The 22,480-nt window shown below is 31.8% G+C and overlaps 2 protein-coding genes across 9 annotated transcripts in view; both read left to right on the top strand.

Annotated features, from left to right (window-relative positions):
• Nucleotides 1-22,480, top strand: part of LOC106117244 (zona pellucida domain protein papillote) — a 53,080-nt gene that overhangs the window by 9,367 nt on the left and 21,233 nt on the right. For 3 of the 4 annotated variants that reach the window (XM_013311439.1, XM_013311440.1, XM_013311437.1), the window contains exons 2-3: nucleotides 8,981-9,039; nucleotides 19,266-19,344. The gene's annotated coding sequence lies outside the window, so the exon portion shown is untranslated. The remainder of the gene's footprint in view (nucleotides 1-8,980; nucleotides 9,040-19,265; nucleotides 19,345-22,480) is intronic. The other variant, XM_013311438.1, reaches the window with a different exon arrangement.
• On the top strand, nucleotides 61-2,353 carry LOC106117245 (cysteine-rich with EGF-like domain protein 2). 5 transcript variants are annotated; one of them, XM_013311446.1, is made up of 4 exons: nucleotides 133-259; nucleotides 337-1,311; nucleotides 1,385-1,420; nucleotides 1,707-1,799. In XM_013311446.1, the coding sequence occupies exons 2-3, from the start codon at nucleotides 350-352 to the stop codon at nucleotides 1,398-1,400; spliced, it is 978 nt and encodes a 325-aa protein (XP_013166900.1). In that variant the 5' UTR covers nucleotides 133-259; nucleotides 337-349; the 3' UTR covers nucleotides 1,401-1,420; nucleotides 1,707-1,799. The 5 variants fall into 5 exon arrangements, with proteins under 5 accessions (XP_013166899.1, XP_013166898.1, XP_013166900.1 ...); XM_013311445.1 differs by lacking the exons at nucleotides 133-259; nucleotides 1,385-1,420 and adding an exon at nucleotides 61-126 and having other exon boundaries at nucleotides 1,707-2,353; XM_013311444.1 differs by lacking the exon at nucleotides 1,385-1,420 and having other exon boundaries at nucleotides 104-182; nucleotides 1,707-2,353.

Raw genomic sequence — 22,480 nt, 5'->3', positions numbered from 1 at the left:
ATTGAAACTGGTGTTGGCATTTGCTTGCAAAACGGAACGTATTCGGAATGGCGCACTGTCAAATTCACAGGCTCACAGCTGATCTTAAAATAAACGTCAAGTTTGTAGCGAGTACCGAAAAAACACGTCAGTATTTCGTATATTTATTAAATGCCGACGTCGAAAAATATCATTTAATAAAGGTGACTGTGTGATCCGCGAGGTTATTTAGTGTTCTTTTAGTGAATAAATAAATAATCAATAGCTATCGGAATTCCGTGTACGTGCAAAAAAATCATCGTTTTAAATTCATTGAATTATTCGTTATTAAATTATATAGGAACTTGTGATTTTCAGGTTTATCAGCAGCATGGATTTCGGAAACTTATGTGGATACTTCTTTGTGTTATCATTTGTTAATTTGGCTTGTGGTAATCTGCACGCACCTATTATAAACCCGGGCATTCTTACTCAGTCGAAGAACCTCGGCGATTGCCAAGCGTGTAAGTTGTTCGTAGAATCCTTTAAGAAAGGCTTAGAACGGACATCTAGGGGAAAATATGAAGGTGGTGATGCAGCATGGGAGGAGGAAAAGTTGAAAAAATCGTACAAGCGTAGTGAAATGCGTCTTATAGATATACAAGATGGAGTTTGCAAAGATGAGAAAAAGCATGCAGTACAATGCCACCATATGGCTGAAAAAGCTGAGGAATTTATTGAGGAATGGTGGTCACAAGACCCTAATGAGTCAGAAGACTTATTCACATACTTGTGTATAGATAAAATACAGGTTTGTTGTCCTGAACATCACTATGGTAAAGACTGTACTCCTTGTCCTGGTGACCATACCAATATCTGCAATGGGAACGGTAAATGCAGAGGTGATGGTACAAGGAAAGGAAATGGGACATGTTTGTGTGATCCGGGGTATACAGGAGAGAATTGTATGGATTGTGATACTGGCTACTATTTGTCTTATAAAGATGAGAACAAGATGCTATGTTCTCGTTGCCACAGATCCTGTTTAGGTGGCTGTCGTGAAGGCACGCAGAAGGGCTGCGTAGCTTGTAAATCAGGCTATGTATTTGATATTGAAGAAGGTTGCCAAGATATAAATGAATGTGATGATATTAATAAATGTAAAAACGATCAGTTTTGTGTGAATAGCCTTGGATCATATGCATGCATGTCATGCGACAAGTCTTGTGCGGGTTGCCATGGTGATGGGCCAGATCTGTGCCGTAAATGTGCCAAAGGTTATTCTAAAAAAGGAGAATTATGTATCGCCGATAGAGAGGATGAGGACCAATCTGATAGTCTGACTACAACAAGGTAATATTATTTAAATTTTATTTCAAAACTTAACTCTTTTGATTTTTTTTTAATTTCCCTGAATTTCTTACAGAAAAGAGGAGCTGTAGTTTCATTGAGTGTTTTATAGGTAAATCAATTTTATTTTGGTGATGGTATTTAGTTATATAAATAATATAAGTAATTTTGATAATATTTTCGGCACATATTTAACTGTAAATGGGCATTAATCAAACATTAACTAAAAGACACATACAACATAACTGTAGCATTAATATGGGAATATTTTAGAATAAATATTAAAAACTAGTGACATTTATTACATATATTTATATAAAATATATATAATTAGATGAAAATAACATATTTATGAAAAAAACAAACATAGTAATATATAATGATACTATTTATTTCAGGTATATGACTTATGTCGGTCTGATAATAGCAACAGGTATTTTACTACCAAAATCTACAACACTGGGAAGTTTGGTAGGTTTTATGGTACTAACATACATAGTAGGAGCCGAATACTATTGTATGATTAACGGACATTCAGGATTAGTGAATCTTAAAGACTATGATTTATCACAATTATTTAGAACATAAACATAAGACGCATCTAACGAAAAATTAAACTCTTAAGGGGGTGCAAAATGTAACTCCTTTCGTTAGAGATGTCTAAACATAGTTGATAGTTGATGTGAGCTGTGCATTTTTTTGTGTAATTTTATGTGAACTTTGGATATATTTTATAGCACTTTGGGACAATTTACATCCTATTTATATGTGTGGTTCCGAGATAAATGTATTTATGTGATTTAACGCATGTATGGGAAAAGATGTAGTCTGTTATTATTTAAAATGTACATATTATCAATGCTAAAATATATAAGCACAATGTATGAGTGAAATAAATTGGTCAGAACACTATAACTATACAATTCTTTACAAAAACATTTTTTAAATAAAAACAATTCTTATTGTATTTTATTACAATATGAAAAAAACATCTTACATATGTTTGGCCTTAAGTAGTTTATATTTATTTATTAACAACAAAAATTATCTTTTGTCTCTGTTTTGACTGGCCTTTACAAGTCTTATTTAAGAAAAAAAAATTAGAACATAAATATGCAATGACTCAAATTAAATTTTATTTAAAAAAAAACATGATCATTAGATGTACATTTTTTATAATTAATAAAAATAAAACGACACGGTTAAAGAAATATTTATTTATTATTAGCCAGTGATATTTATATTAGAGTATTAGTTAATTGAGTTTGATAATTAAACTATTTATTTAGTTTATTTGTGGGTCGATTTAATGCAAAGTTTGAGGTTAGTTTATACTTTGTAGGTTTTATTCATATTGCACAATTTCCGATATTTACTCTACCTTGAGAGCTTCTTGAAGGTCGCGACGCCTTTGCTTTACCTTGCTGCCTTGTTAATATTCAGCAGATGTTGAATTTAAATCTTCGACTCATTGAAATTTAAGTTTTTATTTCATTAATTTTAATTATTTGTGCTAAAATGTGTATTATGTTTTAAACGGCCATTGTTTTTATTTTTGTTTTAGTTAATGGATCGTTTTGTTTTTATTTATCACCAGTAATTTTTATAAAATTTCTTCAAATATTCAGGCCATTTTTCGATAGTTTTTTTTTTATTGGGAAATATGGCGTTTAGCGACACTTATGTATGATAATGGTATATACGAATTTAAGATAAAAACTTGATACAATGTGATTCAAACAAAAGACAATTAGTTGTTTTGTTTAAGATTTTTGTATTGTGCAATTTAATATTAAGTTTCTATTTCATGTGTTTTATGGTTTAAGTAATCTTGATGCCTTTGTTATAAGTATATTATTTGTTAAAAAACAGATAAATGCATTTAAAAATAATTTAGCCAATTTTTTATTTTTATATTTTTACAATACCTAATATACATTTATTTGTTGTTTTATTTTAATAATGAGTCATCTTTTGCCAGGGCTGTATCTTGAAAAGAATTAAATAAATTAATTTATTTAATATTTTATTGATTAAATCGCGTATGATTTAATGGACAATATTTAAAAATAAATCAATTACAAGTCGTATTACAGTTACGCTTGTCAATATTGTAAGTTGACCATGACACGGTTTTTATGTTCGCATTTTGAATGACTCGCTTCAAACATTGTTTGGTACATGAGTTTGTCATATTGTAAAAAAATATCTAATTCTTTTATACAATTGTAATAAGTAATTAAATGAATAAATAAATATGTGTACAGAGTCAAGTTTTTTTTATTTTTACCTTTGACATATTTTTGTAACGAAAATAAATTTTATAATCTGTATCAAATCACGGTCTACAACTTTTAAATTTCGAAGATTCTTTAATTCTGAAATTGTTTAGCACATCTCATAATGAAATTACTAAGAAATATATAGATAAATTCCTAATAGACACGTAAATTTAGGATGTGGTTTTTTTTTATTTTTTACCGCTACATTTCGTGACTTGCGCGCCATTATCTGTCGATCACTGGCCACGTGTTATGTAATGATTTGTTGCTTTTATGTAGATTGCTACTGTTATTATTAAATCAATTACAGTTCAGTGCCATGAGAAAAATTAGCTTGAGTTTCACTTTAATCTTACTTCTTACTAATAATATAAATGCGAATTTAGATGGATGGATGTTCGAAGGTATCTTTGAACCGGCTCAACGGATCTCGATAAAATTTGACATTTATGTAGAACATAGTGTGGAAGAACAGATACTACGTATGTTTTTAATTACGCGCACGGAGTCATTGGCGACAGCTAGTATGATATATTTTTTAACTACTACTAGATAAAAAAATATTTATTTAAAAATAATAATTTTAATTGCCTCTATGAATTCTTCGTAAAAATTTTGATGGCCAGGGATGTTTCTCATTAGACTAATATTCTTCCCTAGATTATTGTCCGGGTACAGTTACAGTATGTTACTTCGCGAAGAATCTTGCTACTCAATTTTTTTTTAAATTAATTGATAATGTTTGTTTTCATTTTAGTGATATATCTTGGTGTCACAAGTTGTAGGTTATACAATGTGTTCTAAGTACTATCTATCGTTAACCTTGGCTCGGTTAACACTAAACGTTAACCGCAAGCCGCACTTTACAAGGTAATAGTTAATCATTTGAATACTGCATTTACAATGACTGAACGAACGAACTGAATATATGCACTTTTTACAAACATTGTTGTGATAATAATCATATCACGATAGTATTTAATTTTTATTTTGGATTCAATAATGATTTATTTTAAAAGAATTCCTCTCCAAAACTCCTTTTAGATGGCTAGATCAAAATGACGATAGTATTAGTTGTTTAGTAGTAACGATTAGTTGCAGCTAATCGTTGTGGTATTGCGTGTTGCACGCATGCCCGTGACGACCACGCACTCTGGCGGTCTCTCGCTGCTCCAAACTTCGACAAGCGAACTATTAAGGTGTAGATATTTGACCTGTAGTCATTTTGTAAACTTAGGTAGAAACATATAAGAATAGTAACTATTTTACGAATGTCGTAACTTATTGTTTACGTCGCCAGAATTTTTATTATCTTAATTTTATTAAAAAGGATGCGGTGACATTCGACAGAAGATAGTTGGTACATATATTGTGCGCGTTTTAACATGAATGTGGGATATAAAGGTAGATAATAGTTGGTTTTCACTGCCAAATAATCTATACAAAGACATTTTATCAAAAATTTTTTACAGAGAGTTAGTATTCTTGTATGATTTTTCCGGTTGTAAAAACCAATGCTAAAAATGTATAGAGGGAGTAAACATATAGAAAACTAGATATCCATAGGACATCTAATCTCGAGCGACTTAGAACGGGTCCGACTTGTTTCCCTTCCGCGAGGATTCAACGCTAAGTGGGCACCGAACAAACAACTTTTTAGCATTTGTAATGCAAAGAGCCCGCATAGTTAACACCTCGCGGCCGGTATCACGACTCTGTCGATCTTCTGTTCCGCTTATTCCGCTAAGAGGATATTACGTAAAAGATTTAAATCAAGCCAACTGCCATATACAGAGTTGTTTGATTAAAGGAGATATGAGAAAAACTAAGGAGTTTATGTGACTATATTAAATATTAAGTAAATTTTAAACGATCCTTTTTAGGGTTCTGTACCTCATAGGAAAAAAACGGAAACCTTATAGGATCACTTTGTTGTCCGTCCGTCCGTCTGTCTGTCTTTTTTGGGAATATATCTAAAATTGGGGGCTTTCCTATAATTTACATAACAAACATTTGTCGTTAAAATTGCCCATTTCTTTTAGTTGTGTTTTTCATTGTGGTAACATTTTTTACGATCATAATCGAATAACTAAAATAACGTGATTATAATCTTTGCGTTGGGCGTTGTTGTTTATTACCTCATCATCGTAACTTCGTTGTTAGAAAGTCAGTGAAAGATGAATTATTGCAATGAACGTAAAGATAATATAAAAAGCTCACGGGAAACAATACACAGCTGCTTTCTATCACGTGTTTGAACAAATCGCCGCTATTGTTGATTTTGTGGGAACGTGTTACACGTTGTAACTAATGTATAGCTAGTGTTGTATCACTTTCGTTATGTTAGATAACTTTATTATTAATATGTAATTTGTAGATTTATGCTACAAATAATGTTTTTTATAAAACTATCACTTAAATTCTAGTAGTAGTCGCGCGTGACTACGTCCGCACGGGATTAAAAAATTGCTTAGTAGTCTACGTGTTCTTCCAGCCTATGTTTTACATCTATACCAAATATCAGTGAAACCCGTTGTGTCGTTCCGGAGATATTTGCTAACAAACATCAATCCATCCATTCAAACTTTCTCATTTGTAATCTTAGTAAGATAGTTTTTTTCGGATTTTTCTCAGTCTGCAATACAGATAATATTGCTTTTGTGTTTTGAAGTATCTATCCACATCATATTTTAAGTGGAAAAAGCAACATTTCCAAAAGATTAACGATACATTTTGTTTACTGAAATTAAATCAATCGAATAGTTTTTCGAACGTTACATTTCAAATTTGACAGCTGTCAAAGTTTGATTGCATAAAATTGTGAGTGTGAGGGGCGTAACGGAACAGGTCTAGCGAATTATATTAATTTCCGAGGCCATTGTTATAGTGCCCCTCGCACTCCGCACCCCCACACCCCACAGCCACAATCGTGGTTTACCGTTCGCGCTGATAGACCGCCCATTACAGTTAGTGCCTTTCACACGTCACGATCTGTTTTACTCTTAGACCAAACACAGTACAAAATTCTACCTTATTCCAGTAGTTTAAAAGACGCATAGGTAATCCCGTTCTTTCTCATGTCGTTCATTCATCATTCAACTCATTCTTAGTGACCAGCATCTGAGTTCACTCTGAGTTTGTCGACTTTGCGTAGTCTTGGTATAATCTTACTTCTTACTAATATTATAAATGCGTATGGCTAGATGGATGGATGTTTCTTTTAAGGTATCTTAAGGACGGTTCAATGGATGTCTTTGAAATTTGGCATAGATATAGAACACAGTCTGGAAGACCACATAGGCAACGTAACTCGTTTGTATTTACTTCCGCGTGGTCGGCGTCGCGGGTGACAGCTAGATTTTTAATATTTTTTTTTAAATATGGAGTATTGTTTGTAAATTAAACAATTGAACGTATTGTACAGATTGTACAGGTAATCTTCTATCATAGACAAACAAAATATCATAGATTAATGACTCACGAATTGGAATTGTGATGTTTTATAGTCATCTTTAAAAACCTGTTTCGACAAACAGTCGTCTAAGAATAATTAAAGAGGGAGACAACCTTGAAATGAGTATGCAAATGTAATTTTCTTGTATCTGACGTTATTAAAATCTCAAACACGAGTCGCGTGTTTATTGTTCTACGATCAATGTGTTTTTAATCTATATTTTCATGACTTTGAGTTTTGCGGTAAAAAAAAAACTTACGTTTTCCAATTTCAAATTATTTTCATCGCTACTTATTAACTTACTTACTTTAGTAGTAGTAAAAGTAGTAGAACAGCAATTGATTTTTATATATATAAGATTTTGGTATCGCAAATCAACGGTTAAAGGCGAAGTTTTAAGAATTTTAATCAGTTACCGGTATCTAACATCTACCTAACTTCTTTTTAACTTTTTATAGTTAAAATTATTACTCTTAAGTAACTCGTTTAATCTTCAAGTCTTAACTTGAAGATTAAACTATAGTTATTAAACAAAGATTTACGACACACACATTTTAAGTTTATGCAAAGCACCTAATCATCGTACACAACTCTCCGTCCATATCTCTACCCTGGTATTAACTATTAGTTATAGATACAACGTAGGTGCCCTGGGGAATGCGGAAGGATACACTCCATTCAAGCGCAGTGCGTCCGTTTGGCTTAGAAAATTACACAGCTAAAGAGACAAGTCATCGTATATCTTAGCTAACAAGTACTATTATGCTTTTCAAGCTAAAGATTTAATGGTTTTATTAAAGACAAACGGCTAAGTTTATGGGGAAACTCGTAAATTGCTAATTATTTCGGTAAAACACTATAAGGAAATGATATGTAAGTTGTCATAGGGTTGGGTGTAGTAACTAAATACACGCTTGCCGTAGAGTTAAGGATATAATTAATACTTGGAAGTTATATTACTAATAAATTCAATGCGAATATTTGGATGGATGGATGTTTGTTAGAAGGTATCTGCAGAACGGCTCAACGAATCTCTATTAAATTAGGCATAGATGTAGATTATTCTAGAAGAACACATAGGCTACAAATCAGTTTTTTATTTTATTTTATACGGACGGATTCGTGGACGAAAGCTAGCAATAATAAAAGTTCGTATTACGTGTTTTATCAATATGTCATACTTCTAATTTATTGCGTATACTTTTTAAGGTTCACATGCAAAGATGCAGTTTAAAAAACGAACAGACATCACGGTATTACTCCTTTGGCATTAAAAAATCCTTTGAAATTCTTTCATTCGATAAATAACCTTATTTGTAGATGGTTTAAAGTTGAAAATACATTGTATATTATCGTATGTTTAAATGTGGCTGTCGAAACCGGCCACTAAATGTCAAAGAAGTCACATTGATAGGACCTTGGCTGCACTCCCGAGAAAAAGGCTCATGACAATGTTATTGGAATATTTAGGGATACGGAGCCGTTCCGAATTTAAATTTTGTCCTGTTCCTTACTTTTCCGACAAGACTGGTTTTATACATTGCTTTTAAAAAAAGAATACTGCGAATACGTGTACTTGGCTGGAAATTAATTAGATGTAAATTAAAAAAAAAAATTATAATCTTTTTAAAATCAGTTAGAGAAGCAATGGAGTATTCCATATTCAAATTTTTAAAGCATTATCAAATTATAGTAATAAAAAATAGTAACGGAATAATAACGAATAAATTTAATAAAAAGTCATCAAGTCTTTTAATTTAAAAATTGACGTAATATCTTTTTATAAACAAAATTCTCCAAGCAATATGAGATACCAAATTTCAAGGTCACGAACAAAATTTTAATGATCATTTGAAATTTAATTTTAAAGAACAAGGCGCAAGTTTCAAATTTGCTTGAATATCAGAAGTTATTAAAATTTTTGTTTTCTTTTCAGATATCGACACGTTTTTCGATGCGGCCCTCAGAGCGATTTTGTTTGTGACGTCATACGAGGTAGATTTTATAACGCATGTTGCAAGGTTGCTGACATTGCTTTCCTTTTTCCTTTCCTTTCCGAAGACCTTCATAGGAACATTTAATAGTAACTTCTTCACGAGACATTGTTTTTCAAATAACCAACTTTGAAATGTAACAATTAATTACATGTTTTAAATTTAATTGAGCATTACGCTTTTATTAATTGTTTCGTGAATATTTCAAGAAATATTAGTAGTAGTGAAAAGAAATTTTTTGTCTATGGTCAAAATATTTAGTCTTTAGATTGGTAAGACTGAGGAAGAATATAGGTTATAGTCTTTGCTATAACGTATTGTTATAGTACACTGATAGGATTGTGGTTGAAATCAATCTATATTATTTTTACTCTGTGGTATTTGCGCGGGAATGGTACAGGACAGGTGAAGACATAATATCGCATGTACAAAAAAGAATGCGCCAGTTTTCATAGACATAGGTCTATTTATGTCTTTATTTCTACATATCGTACTTGATAATAATTTTATACATGCGAATGTTTAGATGGATGGATGGATCTCGCTGAAATTTTGCATATATGAAGAACACAAAGGCTAGTAATTAAGTTTTTTTTTTATTAAGCGGAGATGCAGTTACGGGCGGCAGTTATTATAAGCAATATGTGATAGCTTAATTTTAATTTAATTCCTGTAGAAATTTAATATTGAGTTCAAGTAGCAAATGAACAAACGTATATCCTTAACTACGCATAAAGAATGAACATGTGTCCAGACCAGAGACAATATAGAACATGCGGCCATGTTGCTTGTCTATGTAAAAAGATTTATTGCTCGGACGCGTTTGTAATTTTGCAATCCTTTTTTAAACGAAGTCTATTTTGAGCTTGGTCTGTCGCAAAAGAATTTTCTCATTCATTCTGGAACATTCTTTTAATTGTTTACGCGCCCACGTTATGTTAGTTTCGTTTCTTTGCATCCTAGCATGCGTTATTTAATTTTTTTCTCGGCTTAATGTGCACAGAACACGACTTGGTTCGTTATAAAAAGAAATGCATGTAATTTGTGGATTCTTTCTCGATAGTGAAATTAGTTTTAAAGAAAAGCAAAAGCATTATTTTCTTATGACAGTAAACTTGTTTTCATGTATATATATGCGTATTAAAAAACTCATATTAATATGTACTAATATTGTAAAGAGAAAAATTTCTTTGTTTGTTTGTATGCGATGAGTAAGGTCCGAAACTGCTGAATTGTTTTGAAAAATTCTTTCACTGTTGGGAAGCTATATTACTGCGAACATAGGCTACATTTATTTTTAATTTTGCGCAGACAAAATCAGTGGGCAACTGCTAGTTAAATCATGTCGATTTAGTGAAAGTACTTGGAATAATTTATGATTTATTTTATTATTAAGATAAAGGTCGTTGTAATGGAGTTTAAATCGCTCAAAATGAAATATTTAACTTTGATACGATTTAATATGAATTTACAAGTTGCTGTTTTTTTAAACACCTTAACTGTACAAAAAGTGTTAAGGCAATTTGAGCGTGTTAAGGTGTAAACACTCTAGTACTTGATATAATGAGCAGTAAATAATACGTTGTAATAACGTGTTACAACTGAATGTTGCCAGTGTTTTATTTTCGGACACTTTTCGGGAAATTATTCGTGGTTATTGTATAGTAATTGTTGGTAAGGAGAGCTATCATTTTCATGTTCGGTTGTCAATATTTAATTTGATACTGTCCTTATTAAGTTAAAAACACTTTTATGTTATACGAAATTTTGTTACTTTACAATAAATGAGTTGTAATTAAGTGTGTTTTTAGCCGACTTCAAAAAGAACGAGGTTATCAATTCGTCTGTATGTTTTTTTATTTGTGTTACCGCGTAACTCCGCTTCTGGTGTACAAATTTTGAATTTTTTTTCATTCTACGGTTTTGCTTGCAGGTGGGTTCCATTTTTTATTAATTTTTAAACTGACTAAAAGTTTATTAAATTTTGAGATTAAGTTGAAAATGCGTGACGAAAATTTAGGACTTTTTTGCTTTTGTCTGTATATTATAACAATTATTGAATAAAAAAATGTAACTCGGGCTACCTATGCGTTTAATTGAACGGTTGTCAGTTGTTGCAGAAATTAATCTGCGTGCAAAATATCGTAGGGAAAGTTTTTTTTCTATTTATAAGGTTATTTATTTAGAGTATTAAGCAAAAATATAAATTATATTACTTCGAATACATTTACGTAATTCAGTAATTCCAAAAAAAAACAAATGATTCAAAATTTCTCATATCTTACTAATACTATAAATGCGAAAGTTTAGCTGGATGGATGTGTGTTCGTAAGTACCTCAAGAAGGGCTCAATAACAACGCATCTCGCTGAAATTAGGCATAAAATATAATGTGGAAGAACACATAGGTTACTAATTAAGTTTTCTTTCATTCAACGCGGACGGAATCGCGCCAGACAACTAGTATAGGTATATAAGTAAGATGTGAAATATGTAAAGTTGTTTTGGGGGTCTATTCTGAAACCTCAAGATGGAATGTTAACAGAATTATCATGACCGTGCTAATTGCAGTAGCTGTTTGATGAAAACATTACGGGTTCGCGTCCGTCGGGAATGCGCCTTGTGCTATGGCGGATGCATTTACTGTTATTACGGTACAGCTATTATGATACATCTCTCGTGGAAACCTTGATCGATGCACTAACGCCATCTACAGTGTTGTGTCATATGAAGTTTTATTACGTCATATGACGTTCAGGACACCCCTATGCAGATTGCAAAAGCATTTTAAAGGCATTTTGTGGCGCGCTTTAAGGATCTAGCGATCTATCGATTCTAATTAATATTATTAAAAACAGGAAGATGTGCTTTAAAATTGATATTAAATACAGGTTTGTCAGTTAGCGTTCCTTGATCTTAATAATGTAACAAAGTTGTGGGCCTCTTTATATCTCAAATAAGCACTATGCAAATGTAACCGCATGACATAATGTAGAGGGCGCGGCTGTCCGTTTGCCGGTCGATAACACGGTCAGCTCTCGATCTTGCGTAACCTAAAGTAAATGTTTAACGGAGTAATCTTAACATTTTGCATTTACTTCAACTGTAACACCATTAGCTTATCGCTTTTTACATGTATCGTAGCGTTTGATGGTCAAGTACAATTTGTTTACCCTAATAATATGTATGAGCGAGTACAAAGAGGGGACAAAACTGTAACAAAGAAGTTGGTAGAGTATAAAAAATATAGTTGGTAGAGTATATAAATGATGATTATAAAAAATAATCTCAAATAAATAAGTAAAACAATTGAAATTGTCGTCAATTATTTATATCTGAATTTTTTTTTTTTGCAAATAATTAGATGTACACGTTTTAATGAGGTATCCGATAGTTCTTATCTGGCTCATAAATATTCGCAATTTTATAGCCGGTAGTCGACAAAGGGCTTAATAAATAGAACTGAGCGTGGAGAAGATTCCATTCATTGACGCCGCGGAAGCAAAAAATAACTATGGAACAACCCGTTGCTAATAGATTGCGGTACATCCAATAGGGATGTCCAATTTGTGTAAGAATTTTCGTAGGTTTGAAAATGATGTAGTATGTAAATGATTAGGTAAAAGAAAAATAACACAATTATAGGAAAATTTTGTGTATATATTTTTCGGATACCTACAAATATTAATATTTTTAAACTCAGTAAAAAAAATATTATCAGATTTTAAATATTGTAAACGTACTGCATCTATAACATCCTTTAAATGCCACTTTTTTTTATATTATTATATAATTTTTTTATCGATACCACAATATAGGAACATCACTAGCAACAGCAAAGTTTATTGCACCGATAAGTTTCCTCGTATCGACAGGTATCGATATAACCAATATCTCTGATACGAAGGAACTTTTGTTTGTAGTCCTAAGCAAATACAGAGCTTTTGTGCATATATATGTTTATAATATGGAACACAAGTTAAAACCAAATTGTAGTTTTTAGTAATAATTTTCATTTTAAACCATAGACAATATCAAAATACACTTGATATTTTGGAATGACTCGTTGAAGTCTTTTGTGTGACTGAATTACGTATAAAGTTGTTATAAAAATGTTGTCGTTTCCCTCATTCGGTTTGAATAATAGAGAAAAAAAATGTTCATTGAAATCTTGGTACTGAAAAGGGAAAAGCTATACAATCTCTTAAAATGTTTTCCGAGGTATTCGCAATAGGTCGAAATTATTTTTATGCATTTTTGAGATTATTATTAAGGTCGAATCTTATCATAATCTTAACTTAGATGTAAAGATGTATACATAAATAAGTTGACACTTATGTATACATACATAAGAAACGCCGAGTTATCATATCGATCGTTAATTATAATTTTATGTATCACCGATATTCTTATTGTAATTTACATGAAGGAATTAAAATCATATTTTAATAACGCAATTCTCTCATTTTCTTCCTGTTTACTACTTAGTTGTTAGCATTGGTTAATCTTGGATTAAGATATTGTATTGATTGAAAATTTTCAACGTGTTTATTACATAAATAATAAAATGTACGAGTTTATGGGGCCTGAAGGAAATAAGTTACATTTTCTTTACTTAGAAATTGTTGAGAAAAATTAAAATATTATAGTAAAAAAAATTAATATATAAGTTAAATTAAAAGTACACACATATGTAACGTTTATGTTGCAGTATATGTAATGTATTTTCCTCTTTAACATATAAAGACTTTATATGTTATATAAGTAAAATATAGTGCTTAGATATTTTCACAGAACCCGTGACATTTACCAATTATGTTGTAGAATACTAAGCACCTCAGTGGGTTATAGTTATTTTTAAAAATGGCGTCACCCATGTGAGTCAGTTTCCGGTGACGAATGGCTTTTGCACAAATACAGCCGACTTAACTGCGCCACCTTATATAGATGTTGCTTAAATATTAACTTAGATGTAACTTAGTTCAGAGAAGATTAATGAACGTGTTTGTTTTTTTTTTGAATAATTGTTATGTTATTCGCAAGTTCGACTTTTGTTATACTTAGATAAGTATATATGTTGTTATTTCTTTACTTTAAAGAGTGTGATAGCAATAAAGTTGTTATACAATGAGATTGAATGTGAATGTAGAGGAAGACCAAATAAGTATGGATGGATTGTGTGCAAGAGTATAAATGTAAGAAGGGGGTGGATTCAGATATGACGGCTAATAGAGATGTATGGAGGAGTACATACTGTTCCAACCCTCAATAGGGATAAGGGCAGGGTGATGCTGATAATGATAATCATACATGTCTCAACAGTGGAAACTCGTCGTAAGTTTGTATTTAAAATAACAGTATTATGTTTCGAATTAATAGAAAAAAATAACCTTTAATTTTTAACCTAAATTATGTGAATGTAACCGCAAGGGGCTTTGATCACGCCGACGCCAGTCCCATTCTGTCTTAATGGTCACTAATTCGTAGGGCAATCATTTTTGTTGGAATGCGTCGACTTTATTTCGTCTTGATCTTATAAGAGTTAAGAATAGTATAGATTACTCTTGACATAACTTATTACAATTTAAATCACAGAGTAAAAAAACAAAGGTACGATCTAAGAATAATAATATTAAGCACTTTTAGTTCTTACTATATATTTTATATAGGAATAATTACGGTGTGTATATAATATACATAGTATTTATATAGATTTCTTTCTTGTTTTTACAGCGTCAGTACTCTCGTAAAGATAAAATGTTTAATTTAAATTAATGGCCCTTAAGCATTGGTAATGGGACACTCGGCAATTAGTAATTTACAGGCGATATCCTTTTATAGGTGTCACTGATAGTTTGAGAATTTCGGCATTTTATTTTCTTACTATTCATATTGAAAAATAATACATATTAACGTATAAAATCGTAAATTGTATTTATTAATTATTAACATTTAGATATATGACATCTATAGCAACAAACTTTTATTTATACATATTTTGTGAATATGATTTTTATTTTTAAATGTCATCTTTAAATTAAAATACTTTTTAATCGTTTCGAAGTTCACAATTCAATTTATATTATAGCTAGTGAGTTTGTAAACTGACGATGCTCACAATTTGTCGATAACATAGACATGTAATGCAACATATCTTGTTGTGCCTCGTTTGCATGCGCAAGTAACTCGCGCGAGTGACCAACGACAAGGGGCGCATGTCAAGCGAGATAAAGATGGCCGACGCGTTTTTACGTCCAAGTTAACTTCGCGCGCTTTTTATTATTCCTTTGCAAATGTTCAGATACGTATTTAATTACGCTAGAGATTAGTTTGTGGGAAGCGATGTTAAATTAACTGTTAAAAGGAACATTTTTTTTTAAATAAATTGTTTTGAATGTGTTCATTTGAATTTTAATTTGTATTACGTACGTTTTTATTATCTATCATTGCATAAGACGTTTCTTTACTGGGACTAGTAGACGTAGTAGGTTTTCATGTTTGTTTGTCCTACATATGACTTCTAAAGTCCTGAGAGATTTTTATACGTATGGTGTGATTTAATTTAGATTTTACCATAGTATATTAATATGGTCAATCTGGATTACTAGTTTTTTAATCTAATCTAGAAGATGAAGGATATGTTATACAACGGATTATTCCTAACGTTATCATATCATGTATCGTAGTAAAGTACATCGCAAGCTAGTTCTTGCATGGAGATGACACGACCTCTGCCCTACGACCCATAAGTAGAGCGTGAACAATTAGGTCAAGAATTATGGTTCAAGTTAATATTATTAATATACGACTATTATAATTAAAATATAACATTATTAGTAACCTATATGTTCTTCCAGACTATGTTTTATATTCATATCAAATTTCTTCGAGATCTATTTAGCCTTTTTATTGATACTTTCAAACATCCATCTATCCAAACATTTATAATATTGGCCTGAAGTAAGATAATATTAAAATTCTTCAAAAACTAATTTAAATTTAATTATACCTGTCTCTGTCACACATCTTTCATCTCTCTCTGGCAGCAGCTCGTATGGCACGTCCTCATTAAGACATTGCGTCACGTGCGATGACAACATGTCGGTGGCTGCCGTTCTTAGAAACGCTCACGGCAGGTTGCGGTTAGATACATATATTACTCTCCATTATGGACTTTATTACAGGTAATTAAGGTGCATTATTAAATGATAGGCCTTGAATATTGTTACATGGACAGATCAAAGTAACCGTTTCCACTGCCGAAATGTTTGTATAAAAACATATTTCCATCCCTTTACTTTTGAAGGTAATAAAAATAGATGACAATATAGTTTTGTAGATTTGTTTCAGTAGCCGAAACTCTTAAAATATTCCTATTCTAACGTAGTAATATCAAGATTTTTGTCAGTAATAGTTTGTCTAGATCTAGGTATAGTATTAAATCTACCCATGACTATATTTTAATGCTGAAAAGATAGTATTTTAAACATATTTTAAAATAACTTGAATTTAAATACTTTACCAAATACCACGTCACATCAGCTTATCGCCTCATATCAAATTCCGTTCGCGGAGAATTCTAGAAACGCGAGTACTGAGGATTTGTCGCGTGTTTTTACAGTTATGTCATTGCTGTAAAGTAGAGCTCAAAAATGTATTTAAATTGAATTTAAGTTACAATTCTTTCTTTTATTATCATACTAAGTTTAATACTTAATTAAGAAGCCCTTTAGTGTTGATTTCTTATACTAATCTTTTAATGAAAATTATACTAACACTTGGAAACCTTTTGAAACTATAAAAATAATAATAAAGTATAGAAAATGAATACTGTTTTTGTGACTATTTGACTTTGAAGCGTCTTTACTGTGATAAATATTAAAAAATGCTGATGTTTGTTACGGTCCGCTTAACCTGACCTTCCTAAGCATCCGTTTTGTAAAGAATAAAAACAACTTGATTAAATGATTTTAACAAGAAAACTGAATAATGTTACTAGTTACGTTATTGTATTTTATCATTTCATATGTTTTGATATTGCATTAAGTATGTACATAACCAATTCCCAATTATGTACGATTTAAAATATTCTGTATTTATAAAAGATTTACGTGACAGTCGATTTTTTGCAATGATTTTTTTTTACACATAATGTTGCCTCTCTTTTTAGAAAGGAAATGTAAGAGACGACAATATGATAATAAACACATATTTGAACGATAGAAATAAGCGGTTAGATTGATTCTTATAAACACTGTATAATGGTTTCTATATAACCATCATGACAAACAAGTGAACGTCAGACTTACAACCGACATGTTCGCGACCAACGTGTGTGGAATCGTAATAAACGTACAATTCCGTGAGTCAGTGTAATGCGTGACAAAGAAGGTAAGAACATTGTTAAAGAATGCATTTATACGACACGCTTCCGTTACGTTACACGTTTTTTAATAGACCTAGGAAGTTTTAAAAATAAATATTCTATGCTTATTATTTGGTTATAATTTTGAATCGCCAATAGCCTAATCGTTCCGGATTTCTGATCACGAGGTGGGGGGTTCGAATCCCGCCATTCGAATATTGCCGTAAACCATGTCCCAGCACAAGCATACAGCTTAGAGCAAGCATAGACGGTACAAAAAATATTAGTAAATTTAACAAAATCTTCTTCTCTTCTTCTAGCTCTACAGCCCTTTGTGAGCCTTGGCTTGGTCCAACAATTTTTTCCACCTCAGTCTATCTCTGGCCACGGACTTCCAATTTGATATGCCCACTTTTTTTGCCTCTTAATTTATGCCGTTTATCCATCGGAGCTTTGGTCTCCTTCTCGACTTCGATGACCGAAGGTTTACTCGCCATAACACGTTTAGGTACTCTGGCTTCATCCATTCGCTCCACGTGGCTGGCCCATCTATTAAACTGTTAAATCTATCAAAATCTGCTAATATTTTATAAAAAAAGTCTTCAACTTATAGTTCGCCACCGAGTGACGCTAGACTACCCATAGTTAGGTGTAACTAGGCCTTAGTCAACCATGACATCTGTCATGTTGACACTTCATACACTTTTAAATTTTTACGTAGATTTGTAGGTTGCATTACGTAAGAAGCGTAGGTTATTTGCCCCTCAATTATAAACAGAATAATTCATTTTATCTTGTTTTAATTTAGTCGAAAATTAAGATGTGCGCATATCTTGAGATTTAAATTTCTTAATTACTACTAGCTATTGTATACCGTAAAGATGAGTATCAAATTGTAGATAAAAAACATAACGCATACAGATAAAAAATGTGGTAGAATCGATGGTGGGTTTAATAAAAAAATCAATACCTGTACATCGTGATAAGGATCTTTAAATACTAAAACCAGTATCACATTTCTTGAATACATTAGATTATAACAAAAGACAGTAGGCGTTAAAGAACGTCAACAAGTCGGTACCATTGTGTCCCCGTCATCACATCTGCATACAAAGGGTTAACTAGGAATACCTTGGAATAGTGCCTACAGCGGTGTAACGGTTAACCTTTTTATTACGACAGGCTATCAAGTAACGAATATTATATATAAATTGCATACATTTGCAGAAAAAGAGCGTCGGTGGCTCAGTGGTCAAGCACTTGACTTGCAATCTGCAGGTCCTGGGTTCGAATCCCGCCATGTACCAATGTGTTTTTCGATTTCCGATTTACATATGTACATTTATGCGACGTTCTTATGGTGAAGGAAAACATCGTGATGCAACCTGCACATATCTGAGAAGAAATTCAAAGATATGTGCGAAGTCAACCAATCCGCATTAGGCTAGCGTGGTTGACTATGGCCTAATTACCCTTAACTTAGGGTAGACTCCGAGCCCCTCGGTGGGGACGTATAGTGAGCTGATAATGACTGTCTGTTTCACAAAATCCATGTAAAGTGCTGGATAACCAACCAGGAAGTAAATTTCCTAACACAATACTTGCTGTCAAAATAGTTTGCGCATACAACGACTTTATTTGACAAATATATGTTCCAATTAGATTATCTAGCACTTACTTGGTCGTTGTCAAACAGGTCTCCACCATACTCGCTTATTTGCAAAATCGAGTAGATTTAGTAAATTGTCCATGCAAAGTAGAAAATCGCATGATTCTATACAACCAATATTCGTGCAGCTTTGAACGTGATCTTCTGTTTGAAATGTAAATAAAATATTAATATATGTATTTTGTTTATTACAGATTTAACGACAATGTGATGAAGCCATCTTTCCCTTCTATTGTCCGCCATTTTTAACTGGTTTCTGACAAGTACAAAAAGGTAAATAAAAACCATATTACACTTTCGTTTAGACTTGTTATAAATTAGTTTCCCTACGATTAATATTAGATTAACTAGCTGTTGCCCGCGACTCGGTCCGCGCGATGTAGAAAAAATATTAGCTTATATTTTCTTCCAAGCTATGTTCTACAGCTATCATACGAACACATACCCACACAAACATACTGTATAGATTAGAACCTATTTAAGACCTAGATTAAGAGAAGACACTACCTCCTGTAACACAGGTCTCCACATACTACAGGAGGCAAAAAGCTGTAAAGCTTTTTTGGTTCAATAAAGATTTATTTATCTATGTCATATTCCAGCGAGATAAATGCAGCCGTTTGCAGATACCTTCTAACAGACATCCATCCATGCAAACATTCGCATTTATAATATTAGTAAGATATGGTATAGTTTTTACATATTTATGATTCATTATCTATATATGTGATAATTTATAGACATAAATGAATACAAAGATGTCGTAATGTATTTTGCACGTGTTGCCATAAACATTGTATGAATTAAAAACTTGTAACATTTTTCCGTTTATTATTTGTCACGGTTCGCAAATTTGCGTTCCGGAGGCCTTATTTAGTCGTCTTTCCCTTCCCACCCTTTTTCTTATCAGGAAAGGATGGGAAGTGGAAGTGGACTTTTCGGATGAGAGGATGCATGGGAAGGGAAAATATTTTCATTCTGTGCATCCTCTCCTCCGTCGATTAAAGGTAGGCAACGCATATGCAATTGCGTATGTCTATGGACAACGGTTACTTCGCTATTTCAGCGATTTAAAAAATAAGATATTTCTAAGCATTACTAAGCACATCATCAATATCTTTAAATTAAAAAAAAACGTGTTCATGACTGAAGCTGATGTAGAAGAATGGTTCCTTTCGTATACATATGGAATTAGGTGTATTGTAATGATAAAAAAAGGTCATGTCATATGAGTAAAAAAAATGTAGAATAGTTGCTTAGAAATTAGCAAATAACATTGATTTTTAATAACAACCCTGTATATCCTGACTTCTTCACTTTCTTAGTAAACAAAGTATCGAATATGATCACGATACAAAGTAGTAAACCAGCACTTCCTTCGTGTGTACGTGGCCTTATATTCAACATTCTGAACAGAATTTTCAAACCAAGATGTATTCATTCTTAACAATTCACCTTTTTATTTCTGATGATGGCTATCTATTGGCGATGCAAGCGAAAAATTCACATCCACTAGTTAAATCTTGAATCCTTTTAAATTGGTAGAACCGTTTGTAATATGGTTCTTATGCTATTGTAATAAGGTCGATTGTGATTTTATTTTATGAATAGGGTACTAACAAGCTGAAAGAGGAATGTTAAGCATTATCTGGAATCGACTCGTTACGGCGGACACATGAATGGACGTGGAAACTGGAAGAGACATATGTACCGATGCACAAACTTATTTTAATTGTCCAGGTTTGGTCGGCTTTACTTTGTTTCGTCCTATTGTATGATAATTTTGAAGAAAATATTGTTGATATTAAAGAGAACTATTATTATATTATTATTTAAAAAAAATAATAAGCCAGTGATGGACTATAGATGTCTCTATGGTCAACTGTCAGTCGTTATTTTGGTAAATTCGTCTGGCTGCATATTCGTTTGCCACCTTTTGCTTTGAAAAAAAAACATAAAAAAACAAACAAGTGATGTCTGAAATACATTCTCTAAAAAGCAACAATATTATACTGTTTAATAATTATGTTTCAACTTAAATTCTAAATTGTTTAAAATTAATAAAAGTGTTTGAAGGTTTTTATTAATTAAATTGGCCGCAAACTTGTAACCGAATGCAGTATTTCTACAAAAAAAAAACCGTTGACATTTCTGCAAGAACAGCATGACAGATGACAACTTTTAGCGCGCAAACTCTTCACGTATTTTCGCTAATCGCAGCCATAATTGATTTCGCCCGTTCGCGGCGGGACTCGTTAATAAATTACTTTTTTTTAATTTATACGTTTTGTTTAACAGGTTATTATCGTTTGAAACAAGCTACGAAGGTTTAAATATAGCCAGCGGGGTTTTATTGTGTTGACGTTATTTTTAGCAATGTTGTGATTTAAAATTAATGTTTTCAAGTTTTTTTTAATTGAATTTGGTAAAAACGGTACCACTAAAAATAATTTCTTTATAATTACTTTCTTATAAACTACATTTTGGGGTCCTCTTAGTGACAAGACTCTGAGTGCAGCCGTAACATTGTAGGATAAATAAGAGTTTTAGTAAACGTGGACTTAGGTTACAAGATGAATACGTTATATTTTTAAGCTGTTCGTTTTAAGACATTACTTGTTTGTACTTAATATTATCAAGATGAAATTTGTATTATATTTATGTATGTAACGAATAAATCAAATAGTGGTGAACCAATTTAAAAACTCTTATCACTAAGTAACATAGTCTTTTTTTATATTATAACTAGTTTTTTTTTTAATTTCGCTTGGACTTAGCCGCTTGTAAAAGCTAGTAGAAAATAAAGTGAATGAAAAATTTTAATTGAACAATTTCATAGATAAAGTCGACTCTACAAGTCGCGACATTTATCTGCCTTTTAATTTATCCCGTAAAGCGAAAAACGCGCTCCCATCTCTGACAAGCAATAATTTATCTCCCGATAAGGTGCTGATTAAAGCGCTGACAGCGCACCAAATACGAGTGATTTATGAATAAAGAAATAACTCCGTTGATTGGTGTCTTTACACGAATGTAACACTATTTATAAATATACAACTGGCTGCTGCCCGCGACTCCACCCGCCTATTTTCTGCCAGGCTAAGTTCTACATCTATGCCAAATTTCATCAAGATCTATGCAGCCGTTCTGGAGATAATTTCTAACAAACATCCATCTAAACATTCTTATGTATAATATTATTATAGTAAGATTATAATCATAATAAAGATATTATTTATTATAATATAACTTACTCCCTTAGGGTAACAAAGTTGTAGGCAGAAGTTACCGATTTTCATAAATTATACATTTTAACAATTTGAAAGAATTAATAGTGCACAAACTAGGATTAACTTTAAAGAAATCAATACGTACTTTCGTACCAAAATTATTTACTGATAAATGTACT

The sequence above is a fragment of the Papilio xuthus genome, unplaced genomic scaffold (genome assembly GCF_000836235.2).
Source record: "Papilio xuthus unplaced genomic scaffold, Pxut_1.1 DF827680.1, whole genome shotgun sequence".
NCBI lineage: Eukaryota > Metazoa > Arthropoda > Insecta > Lepidoptera > Papilionidae > Papilio > Papilio xuthus.
The sequence above is the reverse complement of the archived record's forward strand: the minus strand, read 5'-3'. Positions and strand labels throughout refer to the sequence as shown.